The 22,436-nt window shown below is 29.8% G+C and overlaps 2 protein-coding genes across 2 annotated transcripts; both read left to right on the top strand.

Annotated features, from left to right (window-relative positions):
- The first annotated feature begins 9,840 nt into the window (after nucleotides 1-9,840).
- Nucleotides 9,841-11,558, top strand: LOC123227425 (phospholipase A1-II 1-like). Its single transcript, XM_044652216.1, has 2 exons — nucleotides 9,841-10,471; nucleotides 10,950-11,558. Exons 1-2 carry the CDS (start codon nucleotides 10,205-10,207, stop codon nucleotides 11,406-11,408), a joined length of 726 nt encoding a protein of 241 aa, XP_044508151.1. The 5' UTR covers nucleotides 9,841-10,204; the 3' UTR covers nucleotides 11,409-11,558.
- A 7,281-nt stretch (nucleotides 11,559-18,839) lies between these two features.
- On the top strand, nucleotides 18,840-20,683 carry LOC123227900 (phospholipase A1-IIgamma-like). The gene is made up of 2 exons (XM_044653034.1): nucleotides 18,840-19,459; nucleotides 19,939-20,683. Exons 1-2 carry the CDS (start codon nucleotides 18,923-18,925, stop codon nucleotides 20,419-20,421), a joined length of 1,020 nt encoding a protein of 339 aa, XP_044508969.1. The 5' UTR covers nucleotides 18,840-18,922; the 3' UTR covers nucleotides 20,422-20,683.
- The last annotated feature ends 1,753 nt before the right edge of the window (nucleotides 20,684-22,436 follow it).

The following is a 22,436-nucleotide window of genomic DNA, read 5'->3' on the forward strand; positions in this document are numbered from 1 at the left end:
CTACTGGCTGATCCAATATGATTCGTTAAAAAAAAATAATTAATTAAAAATTTTGAACAAAATATTATATAATTTTGTAGGTCAACTCTGTAAGGGCTCGCAAAGGCACGTTCCAAGGAGCTTTAGGTCTTGCTGAAAGCCTTGACCAGTTAGTAGGTCGACTCGACCCTAGGCATGATACACTGTGTTGAAGTTGGGTTGACACAACTTACTGTCATGTCTATATAGCCGATTACACCTTGGCCTTTATGGTTGAACTACCACAAACGTGGTCTGGATACCGTAAAGAGTGAATTTATGTTGAGTCTAAATAATAGTTAATTCAAGTTCAATTTGAATCTCTAATGGTTAGCTCAAGTTTGAGTTCAATTCATTCGAATTAGTCGTTTAAACATGTTAGAAAAGAAAAAAAAATCATAAAAGAAAAAAAAATCATCATTAGAGAAAAAAAGAATTTCCAAATAAGTAGAATAATCACCAAAAAATAACGTAAAATTTGATTGTGTAAAACTTCATGAATAAAAATTTACCATTTCATCCAACCTTGGGTGTGAAATAGTTTTGGCCTCCTAAATATTTTTGTTGGCTGCTGAAAACTTTAAAGTTTGTGGGACACCATGCCATTATGAAGACTTTGCCATAATAAATGAACTTGAAAATAGTCTAAGAAATACTCACAAATATTTTCTACTATAAATGAGACATTTTAGTGACAATAGTTCTTAATATCTTAATTAGTCATAGATCCTTATATATAAAGGATCATTTCAAAACTAATAAGTGAATTTAATAGCTTTAAGAATGTCAAATTTTATTATAATTAGACTGAACTAGACAAAAAGTAACAAAAGAGTGTGATTGAGTAGAAAATAAAATCCTATATATGATTAACATATATGTATGGGTTGATTTAACTTATTTGAACTTTAGTTAAATCTAAAAGAATTAATTTTAATTTGAGTTTGAGACAGTTAAATAGTAATTAATTGAACAAGAATAATGTTAAAGAAAAGAATTATAAAAGAATAAGGTTCTGTTTGATTACCAAACTTTATAAATTACAATACTAATATACTTTTTATTATTTATATTATTTTATTTGATTTATAAGTAATAAAAAATTATGATAATTTCTATTGTCAACGGTGAGGTAATTTTATTACCACATTTATCGTAAATATTAAAAAATTATCAATATAATCTTAATTTTATTATAATTATATTTTCATTTATTAATTTTTAAGAACAAAAATAATTTTATTTTTAATTAATATTACAAATAATATAAAAATATTTTAGAATAATTAAACTTGAGGACATTTAAGTAAAATAATATACTAATATTTTTTTATTACTTCTAACTAAACATAATAATTATTTATACCTATCAAATTTTATCAAATATAGTAATAATTTATACTTAATAATCCTCTAAGTAATCTATCTTGAAAATAATATTTCAATTTTAATAATAAAATATTACCTAAACCAAATACCCCTTAAAAGATTTGGTAAATACCACTAACAAGTTTTAGAATTCCAACCAAATTGTTAAATTAAAGATTTAATTCAAGGTCAATTTTATTGATCATTAATTAATCAAATAATGGAAAGAAAAGAGTGAAGAAAGAACTTTTCAGTGTTAGAAATCTAAACTACCCACTTCCTCTCAACTACAAACCCAATCTCTATTATTATACAAAAAATAAAATAAAAATAGAAAATTCACACCTAAAATATCTAAGTCAACATTTTCTTCAGCTCACCTCTCATATAAAGCTTCAAAGTGGATAACCATTGAATTCCAAAGATCAGATCATAATTCTTTAGGGGCAGAATGTAGACATCCATACAAAATTATTGTCCTTGCATTTTCCAACTGAAGGCCTCACACATCAAGTTGCACTTTAATTCTTGCCCATTGTCTACTCTCACCTTTGTTCCTTCAATAGATTCAAGTCTACATCCTGGTTTAGAGGTTCTTTTTGCACTCAATATTGTGAGTACTCCCAGAATCAATCAGTATAAGATGGACTTCCTTCCATGAATCCCTTGCAGTCTCATGAGTCTAGGACCTGTTGAACCATTGAGGGCACTTAGGGACAGGTGCAGAAGGTTCGGCTCTTCCTCCACTACCTCTCCATCATCATCCATCATTGGATCTCCATCATCCCCAATATCTACTTGCAATTGTAAAGTGTACAATTGCTTTTTCTTACACTTATGCCCAAAGGCATATTTCTCATTACACCAAAAACACATGCCCTTGGCTCTCCGTTCATTTCTTTCTTTGCTAGTTAAGGCTCTGTTGTTTTATTGGTATTAAATGGTTGTGGTTTTAGCAGGTTTTCATTCATGTATGCTACCAAAAGCTGAAGATGAATTTATATCTCTTAGTGAAAATGGATCATATGTGTATTTCTGCTAAAAAGTTGTATGGAAATAGATTCTCCTTAGAACATTTTTTTAAAGAATTAAAATTGAAATTAGATACGAAATAAATGATACCACAATAGTCCTAGTCCAGGGGAGCGCTTTCTGGCGATAGTAGTGAGCTTGTCACAGGAGTTGGCAGTGGTTCTTCAACAAGTCCAGGCTCTCAACGTGCGAATTTGATGGCGCTTTTTTCCAAGTCTTTTCGGTTGAAAGTTGCTCATTTTGATGGTATGAATCCTGAAGGGTGAAAATTCAAGTCAGAGTAATTCAAGCCTATAAAGAGGATTAGGCCACGTTAGCTTGATTCAAGGATTATATTAGCTAGGAAAATTATATCAGGAAATGAGCAATAATTATATATTAGCCTTTTATTATTATGTAAACAAGAAAGTTAGTAGACCTTTTTATTATTATGCAATAAGACTTCTTAAGAAAATAGGATCAACATTGAAAATAAATAACAAAATCATGTCAACATTAAATTGGATGTTCAAATAATTTTTAATTAAAGATAAAATTATAATTAATTATACGATGACATAAAATTAATTTGATACTGCAAATGAGTGCATGTAAAATTATTCAATTAGTAAATCCACACCTTCATCTGCTAGTGGAATTGGAGAATACTTTGATCAAATATTTTCTTTCCTTGTTTTCTTATTATTTACACCTTTTAAAATTATCCCAAAAGTAATCATTTCCTATTTCAAATATTCTTTTAATATCTTTACAAGGTTTTGATTTAAAAGATTTTGATTTATCTTGATTATTACTATAATTGCTCTGTGCATATAGTATTGATCCTTATAATTACTTTGATAACTTTAGTTTCTTGGCTTAATTTAGCTTAATATTCCCTTTCTTCTTGATTCTTCTTCCTCCCATCGATGAAGAAGAAACAATCACATATGATAATGTAAACGTTTGTACACATAAAGGTTGTACTATTTTCTCTATTTTCGGTAAAAGATCAATAAGACGTCTTAACCACATAAATATGATTTTTTACCATTATAAATATAGATGTGCAGATTAAGTAATAACAATTAAAATTTAAAGAGATTATAATATTTCTATTACATTGTGCTTAAATGTAGATAAGAGAAAATGAATGTAATAAGATAATATTCGAGATCTATAATGTGATTTGATTTAATAATCAGAATGTTTACATTTGTCTAATTTCAAAGAACTCTTTCTTCTTCTCCTATTAGTTTTTATTGTTTGTATTGATTACATAATTACAAATCTCTAAAATATTTGTATATTTGTATTTTACTTTCAAGGTTCTCTAGAAAAAATTGAATGAAGGTAGAAGAACTATGAGTCCATTTATTTTCTTTGATTTGGTCTCCCATAAATTATACTTAATTTGCTATGTATAAATTTATTTTACACTTATTCAAAGTCACGTGTTAATGACTCCATCTCTATGTCTAATATACTTGTTTTTTTCTTTTGTTCTATGTCACAATTAATTTATTAGAATTAATGTTACAAGTCACATGTAAATGCATTGTTTATACCAAACCTTAAATTTTTCGTTACCTTTTTTTTTTTAAAAAAAACTTAGCATTGTATATATGTTTGTAATTCATAAGTTGAATGTAAGAACAATGTATTCAAACTCAAATCAAATGTAAACATAGTCTAAAGGTTAGTCCAAGTCTTGATTGGTCTTATCAATGGTCAAACAAATAATAGATTAAATAAATATTGGAATAGTAGTCAGCGAAAAAGAATTATGACCTAGTAGTATGTGGTACATATTCCGTACCAAATAAACTTTGGTTTGAGTCTTAACAATCACAAATATTGAGTCTTTTACTACTGAAAATATAAACTTTAATAAACTTTAACTTATCTATAAATTGCCATTAAACTATTCAATAACCTGATTTTATTAAACCAAAATTATAATTAATATTAACACATATCAAGAAATTTTCTAACGAGAAAAACTCCCATCCCTTCAAATAGCTTTTGGGATTGGAGAGTTTATGGTTGCATTGATTCCACAAGAGAGCATCAAGCTCGAATGGCTACTTATTCGAATTCACAAGTTTCAACAATGTTCTATTGTTTGATATTACAAGTTTATTAAAATTACTATCACAAGTCATAAGTAAATGTATTTTTTCTAACAAGCATTAGATTCTTGATTACAAGTACATTTTTAGGACGAACGTGCTTTCAAAGTCTATTCAGTAGTTGAAAATATTTGGTCATACTTGCTTGCCTAGTTGCACATTGTTAATTCATAGTTAAGAAGAACTTTTAGTCCATTTATTTTCTTTGATTTGGTCTCCAATAAATTATAATTAATTTGCTATGTATAAATTTGTTATATTGCCTATTCAAAGTCACGTGTTAATTACTCCATCTTCATGTCTACTATACTTGTTTTGACCTTTTGTTCCATATTACAAACTATTAGAATTAATGTTACTATTCATAAGTGAATGCATTTTTTATATCTTAGATTTTTCATTACAATGTTTTCATTTTTAAACTTGAAGTTTTATATATGTTTGTCATTCGTAAGTTAAATGTAAAAATGATGTATTCAAGCTCTGATTAGACATTGACCCAATCAAGAAATTAGTTTGAGTCTTGATTGGTTTGATTGATGAAAGAATAAATAAACATTAGAATAATAGTTAACAAAAACGATTTGTGATCTGATTGGATGTGTTGTATTTTCCTTATCAAATGAATTTGGTTCGAGCATTAACCATGACAAGTATTGAGTTGTCCCATATCCCTTGAAAAAGGGAGTAGATGCAAATATCTTATTGTATGAGAAATTCTCAACCTTTAAAATAGTTTGGTATTGAATACACTCAAGCTTAGTTGGTTGCTTATTCAAATTAACAAAGTTTCAACAGTGTCCTATTGTTTGGTATTACAAGTCTATTAGACATTGACCTAGTCAAGAGGTCAATCTAAATTTTGATCGATTCGACCGATGTTTAATTAATAAATATTAGACCAATAAACAACAAAAAAGAACTATGACCTAATTTTTTGTGGTGCATTTTCCACAAGCCTCTAATTGTTAGGAAAAATCTCACCCCTTAAAATAGCGGGGTATTGATTCCATGGAAGAACAAAAAACTCTTATAGCTACTTATTCAAATTCACAAGTTCTTGAGAAATTGGCTATATGTTAGTGTCTACATGTGAGGAAAAGTCTCATATGGTTACTTATTTAAATTCACAAATTTCAACAATATCCTATTGGTTGATATTAATTCTTCAAATTACTATTACAATTTATAAGTAAATGCATTTTTTTATGGGAAATTAATCAAACCCAAAAATTAGGGATGGAAAAAAAATTGCCCAATTTTTTCAATTTTAAACAAAAATGTCTTATTTTTAATGTAAAAACAAAAGTACCCTTCATTTCAAAATCGAAGAAAACGACAAATTTTCCAAATCACACCTATTCCACAATTTTGAATTTTGTGATTTTATTTCTATTATACAATTACACCTATTCCATAATTTTATTACATATTGATACTAATTTTTAAAAATATTAGTTTACCTTATATTGTAAAATATCATTTTACTCTCAAATATTATCTAATATTTTTAACATTCTTTATTGTAAAATATCATTTTACCTCCAAATATTATCTAATACCTCTAACACCCTTTATTATAAAATATTATTTCACCCCCTACCATTATAATAATTACAAAATACCCCTATAATTTTTATCAATTTAATTTTTATTCACAACTCTAAATTTATTATAGAAAACAACACATATAATTGCATTATTAATAAAATAATAACAATTGAAGTTATAATACGTATAAATACCTTGATATCACGAACTTCTTTTCTCTCTCTAGAAATCTCTTTTGGATAATGATTAAAATTGTATATGTTAATAGATAACAAAAGAGATATAGTTTATATAGAATAAAAGAATGGTAGTTTTGATATTTTATTATATATTTAAAACATTTTCGTTTAAATCCTTTAAAATATGGATATTTTGTTTAAACCCCAAAATTAGGGGTAAATTCTTATTACCCATGCAAAATGGGTAAATTAATTAATTTTCCTTTTTTTTTTTATACCAACCTTAGATTCTTGATTGCAAGTCTCTCTTTTTTTTTTTTTTTTTTTAATTTCTAACATTTAATTTGTAGAAGTCTATTCTTCCTAATTTAATATCATTGATTTTACATGCCTAAGTTTTGTTTTCTCCCAAACTTGATGAACAAGTTTTAATACAGCCATTTATGGAAGGAGAAGAGGGCTTTTTTTTTTTAAAATTAAATTTTGGGTAAGTAAGCATGTACATTTGACAAACCAAGCCAAAAGGCAAACAGTCTAAGCTCATCCCCCACAAGAGGACCGCGGAACTCTAAAATACAAAATTGCAACTCAATGACATGTCCCAGCTTTAAATGTAACATTTATTATGCAGGAACAAACATAAAATCATGTAATTATAACTCACATAATCAATGCATAGATTATAAAATACTGTATTAAATTTAAAGTTTTAGAAATATCTAGATCTCTATTTAATTTGAAACTGAAAAGCCTTTACAAATCGCCAGAATTATCTGTCGAAATCACCTTTCGATGTGACTTGATTTTTTACTTTAAAAACCTTCCTGAATGATAGTTTTGTATGGGTAAATTATATTGCAACTCTACTGTATTAGGTTTTTTGGCAAGGACCTAACCAATTTATAGTAGGTTAATTAACTTTTCATCAAAATCCAATAAACCTCAAGATCCACACTTATACTGTCCACCCAGATCATAACTTTTAAGTGTATTGAACTTGTCTTTATTGATAATTTAAATTTATCTATAAACTGACATTGAATTATTCAATTATCTGATTTTATTAAACCAAAACATAATTAATATTAGCCTACATTTAGAATTTTCTAATATTAAACAGTTCCAAAACAACACTCTCAATCTCAAATTCACAAGGCCAAGTTAAGCAACATCCTAGCCAGGCAACAATACACCTCAACATGGGAAAGCAACAGCCATGAGAACAAAACTACAAGAAAGCTCAGTATTCAATAGGAACCACAACAAAACTCTTCCACAGGAATGCATCAGCCGGCCCTATTCCAACTGCAATTACCTTTTTCCTAGAAAATTTCGATGGCTTTTTTTATTTGGAATTTTCCATATTGGATTAAGGTTGTGATATGGAAGGAGAAGAGCTGGAATATTCTCCTCCACACCTTCATCAGCCGCCCCTATTCCAACTTCAATGACTTTCAAGTCCCTTCCAAAACATTTTGCAAAAGAAGACAAGCAAACATACGACAATGGTGCCCTTTGCGTAAAGGAAATGGTGACATTTCAGTTTTATTTCATTTTTCATAACTCTCCACAAAGCTTGGTCGAAATATCTTGACCATTTTTTCAGATTTTTTTTGTCTCTCTAAAGAAACTCTTTCTCTCTATGATGGAAGGTTAGGATTTATAAATTAGACTCTGTATAATCAATGTTTTTGCAGATACTCAAGTGTAATTGAATGGTAAATAATGTATTTTGACAACTGTTATTCATTTGTTATGTTTTTTTATTAAATAAAATATATTTTATTCTTATTCAATCAGATTCAATATGATTTTGATTTAATATGATTATGATATATTGTTTATTATTTTTCTTATTTTATAGAATTAAGATTTTATTTCAACTTCTTATGTTATATTTAAACCAATATTTTCACTTTTTGCTAAGCCATCATTATCATCATCATCGTAAACACTAAATTTCTGCTCTATCATATACTTTGATATGGGTAGTTATAACAAAAATTAAATAACATTCTTTGAAGTAGTTAGATAAGTACTTGACATCTTTATCATTTTAGAATTGTACAAGACATTTGTCATCGATATATTTTGCTTTTATGCATACCTAAATGTTTTTAAGGGTTTGATCGATATGACACTTTTTACTCAACAATTTGATTAATCTCCTAAGTGTTTATTTCTTTAAAATTTTAACTACTTTTCTGTCATCTCCAATATATTCTATTATATTTTCATCACTTTTGATTCACTCTTCTCCATATTGAATTAAAGTATAACCCACCATTATTGATCCTCCTGGGGCAATATTGATAACAAAATTTATCAAAAAATTCTATATTAAACTATATCAATATAATTACCTTTATTTCATCAGTAAAAATTCAATTTACTAGTTTTTTAAGGTTTTACACTTTCAGAGGATTTGAATTATGTGATTTATATGGTTAAAATATCCATTTATTACACCTATTTTGGTTACAAGTATTCCAAAATTCTACTTGAAATCGTTTCTAATAATATATAATTTATCCCCTACTTCGTATCTATTATACTCATTCAATTGATTATCTATATTTCTTAACTAATAATATCTCACCTAAAAAAAACAAAAGACTAAATTTGTCAAATATCAATTTAGCCCATCAATTTTTGAGTAAAAATTTCATGTATACCTTAAATTAGAAAATATCATTTCACCCCCAACACATTGTCTAATATCTTAATGCCCCACATTGTAACTACAATTATAATATCAAAATACCCTTTATATTTTTCTAACATTGCAAATTTTAAGCATAGTTTTAAGAAATTATTTAAAACACAACATAATTAACGGATAAATGATTTTTTTGTTAAAATTATATAAATATATCAATATTACAAACCAATTTTCTTCAAATCAAATTCAAAAATATTAACATATTTTCTTCTGAATGAAATCATAGTGTGGAATATTGAATGAAAATCAAAATGTCAATGCATTGGTAAAGTTTAGAGTTTATATAAAAGATAGTATAGATATTTCTTGTATTATTTAAAAATATTTGGATATTTTTTTAAGTAATTTCCATTTTAGGTAATTGGATTTAAGTCCTTCAAAAGTGGACAATTTTCTTTAGGATATGTAAAAATGGGTATTTAATTTAATTTCCTTATATTATATTAATAAAAACCTTATGTGAAATCATTTTTAAAATATTTTCCACGTTGGATTAAGGTAGTGACAAGAATATATATATATATATATATATATATATATATATATATATTAAAAGAATTAAATTTTCAATAATTTTCATTAAAAGTACGGAAAAAGAAAAAAGGCAATTAAGATTGTTTCTTTTAAAAATAGGATAATTAGTTTGATATCTTTAATTAAAAATGTTGAAAAAATTGCTTTCTTCAATATAAAGATACGAAATTTAGTTTCATTAATCAAAAAATTTGAAAGTTGAATCTCAAATAAACATAATTTGGATAGTAAATGTGATAGGGAAATAAAAAAAACTACAAATTTTCTTAATTGCGAAAGATTGCTTATTTCCTAAAAAATATAATCATGAGACCAAAAGGTTGCCTAATTCTCTTCCAGGCTCCATTTGTTCTATAAATGGCACGCAGAAGTATGAGTGTCTCCCCACAGCAAGATAAAGCAAAACGAAGAGAAGAGTGATGGCGAACTGGAAGAAGCTTAGTGGCGAGAAGAATTGGGAGGGCCTGTTGAAACCTCTGAACGCCAATCTGGGACACTATATATAACTCTATGGTGAAAGAGTTCAAGTTATTTATGACTCGGTTAACTCAGAAGATGAAACACGTCCAGCTTATGCAAAGGAAGACTTATTTTCTGAAGCTGCCATTGAAACAGGTACATTTGGGAATTTATACACTGTGACTGACTATATTTTTGCAAACTCAGACGTTGCTTCCTGGTTCGACTGGATGGTGGAGGACCAGTCTGCGTGGTTTGGGTATGTTGCTGTGGCCACAGATGAAGGAAAGGAAGTGATGGGAAGAAGAGACTTTTTGATTTGCTGGAGAGGAACTGTTTCTCCGGCTGAGTGGTTCAAGAATGCTCAATTCGATCAAGTGTCAGCTTCTGAGATTTTTGGGAAGAGCCATGATCCACAGGTGCACAAAGGGTTTCTCTCAATCTACACATCGCCTAATACTGAACCCTCCTCCAGTAAATTGAGTGCTAGAGACCAGGTAAAAACGTAAGATGAATTTGCATGAATAAAATAAAATCATTTCAGTGCGCAGGATATACATATACCTTATAGAAACGCTGAATTTAAGCAGTTTAAGATTACAGGAATTCCGGACGTCTCATGCTTTCTGAATTCATAAACATCATAAAATTACAATGACCTGTCGTCCTCTCATGAAACATTTCTGATGTGTCATGCTGTCGGAAACCATAGATTTTTTAAAATTCACAGTAACATCATTCCTCTGCTGGAACTTTCTGAATAACAACTTTTAATGCATAAAACTATTGTATCTGGGTTTTCAAAAGGAAACCAAGCCTCAGTTCAAATAAACATTTGTCTACCTAAATCATAACCCATGAACTATTTTGGTATCACATTAAGTTACGTAAGTTTTAATTAAATCAAAATAATTTACTGATTTCTTCATTTTCTTTTTTCTTGATATGTCTTTCTATTATGGTACATTTACGTAGGTGATGAATGCTGTTAAGAATCTGGTGAACAAGCCCGAGTACAGGGAAGAGGAAATCAGTATAACAGTAGCAGGTCACAGTCTCGGTGCAGCTCTTGCAACATTGAACGCAACTGATATAGTTACCAATCAATACAATAAGCGCACAGGTTCGAAGGAAGCATGCCTGGTCACGGCCTTTGTCTTCGCCAGCCCCAAGGTTGGAAACGAAGGATTCAGGAAAGTGTTCAATGCACTCAGTAATCTTCATCTCCTGCGCATTGAAAACAGATTTGACATCGTTACTGATCTTCCTCCTTCCTCTATTTCCTACAAAAAAGCTGGCATGAAGTTAAGAATCAAGAGTCACAAGTCGGCATTATTGAATTTTACAGACGGGCTTCAGCTTCATGACATAATACCTAAGTCACACAGTTTGAAGGAGTATCTCCAAGGAGTCACAGCCAGGCAATCACAGTAGGGAAAGCTTCAGAGTAAACTTTAAAGAATGAAAGGGACTGGATTCATCCATTAGGGCTATTTTCCCTTGCTGTTTAGTTGTTACTTTGTGTATTGATTTGTTATTATCTGTTGGTAGAGCTTGAATCGAGTTAAGATGGAATAAATTAAGTATGAGTCAATCTTTATAATTGAATTTGAGTCAGTTAGATTGTATAGGGCTTGTTCAGAGTTAGCTCACTTTGATTCTAGTCCAATCTGTGAGTTTGATATATTTTAATATCCATTATTATCAATAAAGATGTTTACCATTGAAATTACAAATTTATATTTATGAGTGAAACAATAGAAAAAGAAAATTTTGACTAAACCAATGTGATTTGTAAAATTAAACTTAACAAACTCAACAATAACTTTTGCATCTATAGCAATAAACATGGTAAGGGGTCAAGGCAACCCGTTGCCTAGATCAGGTCCCTCTTTTTGGGTTTGGCTTCATGGGGACACGATTTGTAGGCCATCCAAATTGTGTTTGGGGATTGTCTACCGGCTGATCCAATATAATTTGTTAAAAAAAATAAATACTTAAAAATTTTGAACAAAATATTATATAATTTTGTAGGTCAACTCTGTAAGGGCCCGCAAAGGCACGTTCCAAGGAGCTCTAGGTCTTGCCGTGAGCCTTGACAAGTTAGTAGGTCGACTCGACCCTAGGCATGATACACTGTGTTGAAGTTGGGCTGACACAATTTACTATCATGTCTATATAGCCGATTACACCTTGGCCTTTATGGTTGAACTACCACAAACGTGATTTGGACACCGTAAAGAGTGAATTTATGTTGAGTCTAAATAATAGTCAATTCAAGTTCAATTTGAATCTATAATGGTTAGCTCAAGTTTGAGTTCAATTCATTCGAATTAGTCGTTTAAACATATAAAAAAGAAAAAAATCATTAAAAAAAAAAAAACGTCATTAGAGAAAAAAAGAATTACCAAATAAGTAGAATACTCACCTAAAAATAACGTAAAATTTGATTGTGTAAAACTTCATAAATACAAATTTGCCATTTCATCCAACCTTGGGTGTGAAATAGTTTTGGCCTCCTAAATATTTTTGTTGGCTGCTGAAAACTTTAAAGTTTGTGGGACACCATGCCATTATGAAGACTTTGCCATAATAAATGAACTTGAAAATAGTCTAAGAAATACTCACAAATATTTTCTACTATAAATGAGACATTTTAGTGACAATAGTTCTTAATATCTTAATTAGTCATAGATCCTTATATATAAAGGATCATTTCAAAACTAATAAGTGAATTTAATAGCATTAAGAATGTCAAATTTTATTATAATTAGACTGAATTAGACAAAAGTAACAAAAGAGTGTGATTGAGTAGAAAATAAAAGGTTATATATGATTAACATATATGTAAGGGTTGATTTAACTTATTTGAGCTTGACTCAAATCTAAAAGGATTAATTTTAATTTAAGTTTGAGACAGTTAAATAATAATTAATTAAACAAGAATAATATTAAAGAAAAGAATTATAAAAGAATAAGGTTCTGTTTGATTATCAAACTTTATAAATTATTATACTAATCTACTTTTTATTACTTATATTACTTTATTTGATTTATAAGTAATAAAAAATTATGATAATTTCTATTGTCAATGGTGAGGTAATCTTATTGCCACTTTAATTGTAAATATTAAAAGATTATCAACCTAATCTTGATTTTATTATAATTATATTTTCATTTATTAATTTTTAAGAACAAAAATAATTTTATTTTTAATTAATATTAAAATAATATAAAAATATTTTAGAATAATTAAACTTGAGGACATTTAAGTAAAATAATATATTAATATTCTTTTATTACTTCTAACTAAACATAATAATTATTTATACATATCAAATTTTATCAAATATAATAATAATTTATACTTAATAATCTTCTAAGTAATCTATCTTTAAAATAATATTTTAATTTTAATATTAAAATATTACCTAAACCAAATGCTCCTTACAAGATTTGGTAAAAAATCACTAACAAATTTTAGAATTCCAACCAAATTGTTAAATTAAAGATTTGATTCAAGGTCAATTTGATTGATCATTAATTAATCAAAAAATGGAAAGAAAAGAGTGAAGAAATAACCTTTCAGCGTCAGAAATCTAAACTACCCACTTTCTTTTAACTACAAAACTAATCTCTATTTTATACAAAAAAATAAAATAAGAATAGAAAATTCCCTGCTAAAAAATCAAAGTCAACATTTTCTTCAGCTCACCTCTCATATGAAGCTTCAAAGTGGATAATCATTGAATTCCAAAGATCAGATCATAATTCTCTAGGAGAAGAATGTAGACATCCATACAAAATTATTGTTCTTGCATTTTCCAACTGAAACCCTCACACATCAAGTTGCGCTTTAATTCTTGCCCATTGTCTACTCTCACCTTTGTTCCTTCAATAGATTCAAGTCTACATCCTGGTTTAGAGGTTCTTTTCGCACTCAATATTGCGAGTACTCCCAGAATCAATTAGTATAAAGATGGGCTTCCCTCCATGTATCCCTTGTAGTCTCATGATTTTGGGACCTGTTGAACCATTGAGGGCATTTAGGGATAGGTGCAGAAGGTTCGACTCTTCCTCCACTGCCTCTCTATCATCATCCATCATTGGATCTCCATCAACCCTTATATCTACTTGCAATTGTAAAGTGTACAATTGCTTTTTCTTACACTTATGCCCAAAGGCATATTTCTCATTACACCAAAAACACATGCCCTTGGCTCTCCGTCCATTTATTTCTTTGCTAGTTAAGGCTTTATTGCTTTATTGGTATTAAATGGTTGTGGTTTTAGCAGGTTTTCATTCATGTATGCTACCAAAAGCTGAAGATGAATTTATATCTCTGTGTGAAAATGGATCATATGTGTATTTCTGCTAAAAAGTTGTATGGAAATAGATTCTCCTTAGAACATTTTTTTAAAGAATTAAAATTGAAATTAGATACGAAATAAATGATATGACAATAGTTCTAGTCCAAGGGAGCGCTTTCTGCTGATGGTAGTGAGCTTGTCACAGGAGGTGGCAGCGGTTCTTCAACAAGTCCAGGCTCTCAACGGGCGAATTTGATGGGGCTTTTTCCAAGTCTTTTCGGTTGAAAATTCAAGTCAGAGTGATTCAAGCCTATAAAGAGGATTAGGCCACCTTAGCTTGATCCAAGGAATATATTAGCTAGGAAAATTATATCAGAAAATAAGCAATAATTATGTATTAGCCTTTTATTATTATGCAAACAAGAAAGTTAGTAGACCTTTTTATTATTATGCACCAAGACTTGTTAAGAAAGTACGATTAGCATTGAAAATAAATAACAAAATTACATTAATATTAGATTGGATATTCAAATGATATGTGATCATATTATTAATGATTTTAATTAAAGATAAAATTATAACTATTTACATGATGACATAAAATTAATTTGGTACTGAAAATGAGTGCATGTAAAATTGTGCAATTTGTAAATCCACACCTTCTTCATTTGCTGATGGAATTGGAGAATAATTTGATCAAATATTTTCTTTCCTTGTTTTCTTATTATTTACACCTTTTAAAATTATCCCAAAAGTAATCTTTTCCTATTTCAAATATTCTTTTAATATCTTTACAAGGTTTTGATTTAAAAGATTTTGATTTATCTTGATTATTACTATAATTGCTCTGTGCATATAGTATTGATCCTTATAATTACTTTGATAACTTTAGTTTCTTGGCTTATTTTAGCTTAATATTCCCTTTCTTCTTGTTTCTTCTTCCTCCCATGGATGATAATGTAAACGTTTGTACACATAAAGGTTGTACTATTTTCTCTATTTTCGGTAAAAGATCAATAATAAGACGTCTTAACTACAAAAATATGATTTTTTACCATTACAAATATAGATGTATAGATTAAGTAATAACAAGTAAAATTTAAAGAGATTATAATGTTCCTATTACATTGTGCTTAAATGTAGATAAGAGAAAATGAATGTAATAAGACACTATACGAGATCTATAATGTGATTTGATTTGATAATCAAAATGTTTAAATTTGTCTAATTTCAAAGAACTCTTTCTTCTTCTCCTATTAGTTTTTATTGTTTGTGTTGATTACATAATTACAAATCTCTAAAATATTTGTATGTTCTCTAGAAAAAATTGAATGAACGTAGAAGAACTATGAGTCCATTTATTTTCTTCCATCTGGTCTCCCATAAATTATACTTAATTTGCTATGTATAAATTTATTATACACTTATTCAAAGTCACGTGTTAATGACTCCATCTCCATGACTTATTCAAAGTCACAATTAATTTATTAGAATTAATGTTACAAGTCACAAGTAAATGCATTGTTTATACCAAATCTTAGATTTTTCATTACATTTTTTTTTTAACCTAGTAATGTATATATATTTGTAATTCATAAGTTCAATGTAAGAACAATGTATTCATACTTAGATCAAATGTAAACATAGTCTAAGGGTCGGTCTAAGTCTTGATTGGTCTAATCAGTGGTCAAACAAATAATAGATTAAATAAATATTGGAATAATAGTTAGAAAAAAAAATTATGACTTGGTGGTATGTGATACATATTCCTAACCAACTAAACTTTGGTTTGAGTCTTAACAATTATAAGTATTGAGTCTTTCACTATTGAAAATATAAAGTCTAATAAACCTTAAGATTCATACTAATGTTATCTACCTAGAACATAAGCTTTAATTATATTGAATTTATTTTTATTGATTACTTAAATTGTTATTGAATTATTGAATTATCTGATTTTATTAAACCAAAATTATAATTAATGTTAGTACATATCAAAAAATTTTCTAACAAGAAAAACTCCCACCCCTTGAAATAGCTTATGGGATTGGATAGATTTTGGTTGTATTGATTCCACAAGAGAGCATCGGGCTTGTATGGCTGCTTATTCGAATTCACAAGTTTCACCAATGTCCTACTGTTTGATATGACAAGTCTATTAAAATTACTATCACAAGTCATAAGTAAATGCATTTTTTATAACAAGCCTTGGATTCTTGATTAGAAGTATTTTTTTAGGATAAATGTGCTTTCAAAGTCTATTTAGTAGGTGAAAATATGTGGTCATACTTGTTTGCCTATTTGCACATAGTTAAGAAAAAATTTTAGGCCATTCATTTTCTTTGATTTGGTCTCCCATAGATTATATTTAATTTGCTATGCATAAATTTATTATATTGCTTATTCAAAGTCACGTGTTAATTACCCCATCTCCATGTCTGCTATACTTGTTTTGACCTTTTGTTCCATATTACAAACTATTAGAATTAATGTTACCAGTCATAAGTGAATGCATTTTTCATATCAAGCCTTAGATTTTTCATTACAATGTTTTCATTTTTGAACTTGGAGATTTATACATGTTTGTCATTCCTAAGTTAAATGTGAAAATGATGAATTCAAACTCAGATTAGGCATTGACCCAGTCCAAAAGTTAGTTTGAATCTTGATTCATTCGACCGATAATAGAATAAATAAACATTAAACAACAATCAATAAAAAAGATTTGTGATCTAGCTATATGTGTTATATTTTCCTTACTAAATAAATTTGGTTTGAATCTTAATAGTGACATCTATTGAGTTGTCTCATATCCCTTTAAAAAGAGACTAGATGCAAGTATCTAATTGTATGGGAAAATCTCAACTTTTAAAATAGTTTGGTATTGATTACATTAGAGCTTAGATGATTTTTTTATTCAAATTAATAAAGTTTCAGCAGTGTCTTATTGTTTAGTGTTACAAATTTATTAAACATTGACTCAATCAAGAACTCGATCTGAATTATGATTTATTCAATCAATAATAAACTAAATAAATATTAAAACAATAAGTAACAAAAAAAAAAGAACTATGACCTAATGTGAGTCATCGTTATTATTTTTAATTATGATTTTATTTTATCTTTTAACAAAATTTTTTATTTAATGGAAATAAATCTAAACCTAATCTTATTTTTTGAGTGAATCAATCGATTAAACCAATTAAAGAATTAATCGATTGAACCAATCGATCTTATCCTATTTTAAATTCATTGATTAAAAGTCATGCCTTCCTTCCAGCTTTCGCATCTCTTTTCATATCTTCTCTCTCTTTCTTGGCTTTTTCCTCTCCCTTTTCCTTTGCTGCCACATCTCTCACTACTTTTTCATGGCCCACTTCACAAACGATTACGGCTCCCATCATTGGTGCACTGCCACGTTTGGTCTTTGCCTTCCTGTTCCTCACATAGACCTTAATAGATCAGAAAAGCCGACGTAGATTTTCTGTTCAGCATTAGGAATCGCAGGCCATTATGTAAGCATTAGCAGATCCACTAGCATCAGTCATAAATGAACAAAATCTAACTCTGCAATAAATTACTACTCATAAGAAAAAGTTTACTATTACAATGCATAAGTAAATGAATTTTTTTTTTTATACCAAGCCTTAGATTCTTGATTACAAGTTTTTTATTTTTTTTATTTTCTAAAATTTAATTTGTAGAAATGTTTCTTCCGAATTTAATATCATTGATTTTACATTCCTAAGTTTTTTTTTCTATGAACCTTGATGAACAAGTTTTAATCCAACCAATTATGGAAGAAGAAGAGTTGAAATATTCTTCTCCACACCTTCATCAACTGGCCCTATTCCGACTTTCATGACTTTTTCCCTAGATAATTTTGATGATTTCTTCTTCTTGAAATTTTCCATTAGATTAAGGTCGTGATAGATAAAGAAGAAAAAAAAATCTAATGATAAATATGTCAACAATTTTATAATTAGTTTGATTAAATGAGCTTTACTTAATTTATAATAGAAATATTATATCATGAATCGGAGGTTAATTATTGTTTATAGGCTAGTATTTTTTGGACAGACTCAAGAGCACCAATTGTTAAGAGCAAACTGCCCTAGATGGGGGAGTAAGACCTCTTAGAAGACACAATACTGGAGAGAAAATTTTATCATATTTTTATTCAATACCTCTTATTAATTCTAAATGGTTCATATGATGGGATAACAAAATATATATATTTCTATTAAACGGATGGAACTTTTAATATTTCTAATTAAAAGTATGGCAAAAAGTAAAAACACAAATGAAATTGTTTTTTTTTTAAAACAAGATAATTAATTTGATATTAGTAATTAAAAATACTAAAAATTAAGTGTTTTTGGATATAAAGATATGAAATTTATTTTATTCAATAAAAAAAAATTGAACCTGGATCGTAAATGTGATAGGGAAATTTAAAAAAAAAAAAAAACACTACAAAGTTTCTTAATTGCGAAAGATGGCTTATTTCCTAAATAATATCATCATGAGACCAAAAGGTTGCCTAATTCTCTTCCAGGCTCCATTTGTTCTATAAATGGCATGCAGAAGTATGAGTGTCTCCCCACAGCAAGATAAAGCAAAACGAAGAGAAGAGAGATGGCGAACTGGAAGAAGCTTAGTGGCAAGAACAATTGGGAGGGTCTGTTGAAACCTCTGAACAGCAATCTGGGAAACTATATAAAACTCTATGGTGAAAGAGTTCAAGTTATTTATGACTCGGTTAAGTCAGAAGATGAAACACGTCCAGCTTATGCAAAGGAAGACTTAGTTTCTGAAGCTGCCATTAAAACAGGTACATTTGGGAATTTATACACTGTGACTGACTATATTTTTGCAAACTCAGACGTTGCTTCCTGGATCGACTGGAAGGTGGAGGACCAGTCTGCGTGGTTTGGGTATGTTGCTGTGGCCACAGATGAAGGAAAGAAAGTGATGGGAAGAAGAGACATTTTGATTAGCTGGAGAGGAACTCTTTCTCTGGCTGAGTGGTTCAAGAATGCTCAATTCGATCAAGTGTCAGCTTCTGAGATTTTTGGGAAGAGCCATGATCCACAAGTGCACAAAGGGTTTCTCTCAATCTACACATCGCCTAATACTGAACCCTCCTCCAGTAAATTGAGTGCTAGAGACCAGGTAAGAACGTAAGATGAATTTGCACGAATAAAATAAAATCATTTCAGTGCGCAGGATATACATATACCTTATAGAAACGATGAATTTAAGCAGTTTAAGATTACAGGAATTCCGGATGTCTCATGCTTTCTGAATTCATAAACATCATAAAATTACAATGACCTGTCGTCCTCTCATGAAACAATTCTGATGTGTCATGCTTTCGAAAACCATAGATTTTTTAAAATTCACAGTAACATAAATTCCTCTGCTGGAACTTTCTGAATAACAACTTTTAATGTATAAAACTATTGCATCTGGGTTTTCAAAAGGAAACCAAGCCTAAGGTCAAATTAACATGTGTCTACCTAAATCATAACCCATGAACTATATTGGTATCACATTAAGTTATGTAAGTTTTAATTAAATCAAAATAATTTACTGATTTTTTCATTTTCTTTTTTCTTGATATGTATTTCTATTATGGTACATTTACGTAGGTGCTGAATGCTGTTAAGAATCTGGTGAACAAGCCCGAGTACAGGAAAGAGGAAATCAGTATAACAGTAGCAGGTCACAGTCTGGGTGCTGCTCTGGCAACATTGAACGCAACTGATATAGTTACCAATCAATACAATAAGCGCACAGGTTCGAACAAAGCATGCATGGTCACGGCCTTTGTCTTCGCCAGCCCCAAGGTTGGAAACGAAGGCTTCAGGAAAGTGTTCAATGCACTCAGCAATCTTCATCTCCTGCGCATTGAAAACAGATTGGACATCGTTACTGATCTTCCTCCTTCTTCTATTTCCTACAAAAAAGTGGGCATGAAGTTAAGAATCAAGAGTCACAAGTCGGCATTATTGAATTTTACAGACGGGCTTCAGCTTCATGACATAATACCTGAGTCGCACAGCTTGAAGGAGTATCTCCAAGGAGTCACAGCCAGGCAATCACAGTTGGGGAAGCTTCAGAGTGAACTCTAAAAAATGAATGGGGCTGGATTCATCCATTAGGGCTATTTTCCCTTGCTGTTTAGTTGTTACTTTGTATATTGATTTCTTATTATTTGTTGGTAGAGCTTGAATCGAGTTAAGATGGAATTAAGTAAAGTATGAGTCGATCTTTATAATTGGATTTGAGTCAGTTAGATTCTATAGGTCTTGTTCAGAGTTAGCCCACTTTGATTCTAGCCAATCTGCGAGTTTGATGTATTTTAACATCCATTATTATCAATGAAGATGTTTACCACTGAAATTACAAATTTATATTTATGAGTGAAACACAAAAAAAAAGAAGAAAAATTTGACTAAACCAATGTGATTTGTAAAATTAAACTTAACAAACTCAACAATAACTTTTGCATCTATAGCAATAGACATGGCAAGTGGTCAAGACAACCCGTTGCCTAGATCAGGTCCCTCTTTTTGGGTTTGGCTTCATGGGGACACGATTTGTAGGCCATCCAAGTTGTGCTGGGGGATTGTCTACTGGCTGATCCAATATGATTCGTTAAAAAAAATAAATAATTAAAAATTTTGGACAAAATATTATATAATTTTGTAGGTCAACTCTGTAAGGGCTCGCAAAGGCACGTTCCAAGGAGCTCTAGATCTTGCCGCAAGCCTTGACAAGTTAGTAGGTCAACTCGACCCTAAGCATGATGCATTGTGTTGAAGTTGGGCTGACAAAACTTACTGTCATTTCTATATAACCGATTACACTTTGACCTTTATGGTTGAACTACCATAGATGTGATTTAAACACTGTAAAGGTCAAAGTGTAATCGATTTTGATTGATTTGACCAATAAGGTCAAAGTGTAATCGGTTTTGATTGATTCAACCAATAAGGTCAAAGTCTCAATAGTATCCTATTGTTTAGTATTGCAAGTTTATTAAACATTGACTCAGTCAAGAGATCGATCTAAATTTTGATTGATTCGACCAATAATAAATTAAATAAATATTAAAACAATAAACAACAAAAAAAGAACTATGACCTAATGTTATGTGATGCATTTTCCACAAGCCTCTAATTGTCAAGTTTATTAAACAACAAACTCTAATGGTTGTTTATTCAAATTCACAAGTTTTACATCAGTTGAGAAATAGGGTACATGTTAGTGTCAAGGTGTGAGAAAAAGTCTCTCCACTTAAATTAATAGTTTCAACTATATTAATTACACGGAAATGTGTCCTTCAACTCCTCTCCATCCACCATCTCAACCCACTCAGATTTCTTCTCATCAAGCTTAAATACCATTAAAAAATCCTCCTGATCCTTAAATTTGTCACTCCTGGCAACCAACAGCAGATCTCCAGACGCCTCTACAAAGTACAGAATGGACGAACGTTTCACACTCTTAGGGGGGTCCAAAAATGTAGTAAGAGTCAGAGATTTAGAATCCACCATCAGAGTGAAACCAGTAGTGGCCACAGCATAGAATTTCTCATTATGATAAATAAAATCCCAAATATACTGAGGAACGGCCAGCCCCATGTTTATATGACTCCATTTCTTGTCCACGTTTCTCCATAAACTCAGCATTGGTCCTGTAAACCTCGCCATGACAGCAAACCCATCATCGGTCTCATCAAGATCAGAAGTATAAACCGCTTTTATATGAAAAGAGCCTTGTCTTTTGTATATCCCATTAGGTCGTCGCCACTTTCCAGGACAGCAAGTGACACTAAAGAGTAGGATCGAGTTATTTCCTGAACCTGATAATCGAGCAAGTTTAAAGACTTGGGTCAAATTTTAGGCAGGTTTTTAAACCAAAGTTTAGTGAGGGGGTCCTTGATTTGCACTCTTCCTGGTTTGGACTCTTCGACTTTGACCAGCCATATTGGAGTTGGAGAGGCTTCTTTGTCAATGGGCTTGATGGCATAAACCACAGACTCGACGAAGACGTATATATTATCTTTAGGGTTGATGGGGTAATTGAAAACGAGGTCAGTGCCTGTGAGAAAGTCAGTGTCTGTCAAAATGGACCGAGGAAA

The sequence above is a fragment of the Mangifera indica genome, chromosome 10 (genome assembly GCF_011075055.1).
Source record: "Mangifera indica cultivar Alphonso chromosome 10, CATAS_Mindica_2.1, whole genome shotgun sequence".
NCBI lineage: Eukaryota > Viridiplantae > Streptophyta > Magnoliopsida > Sapindales > Anacardiaceae > Mangifera > Mangifera indica.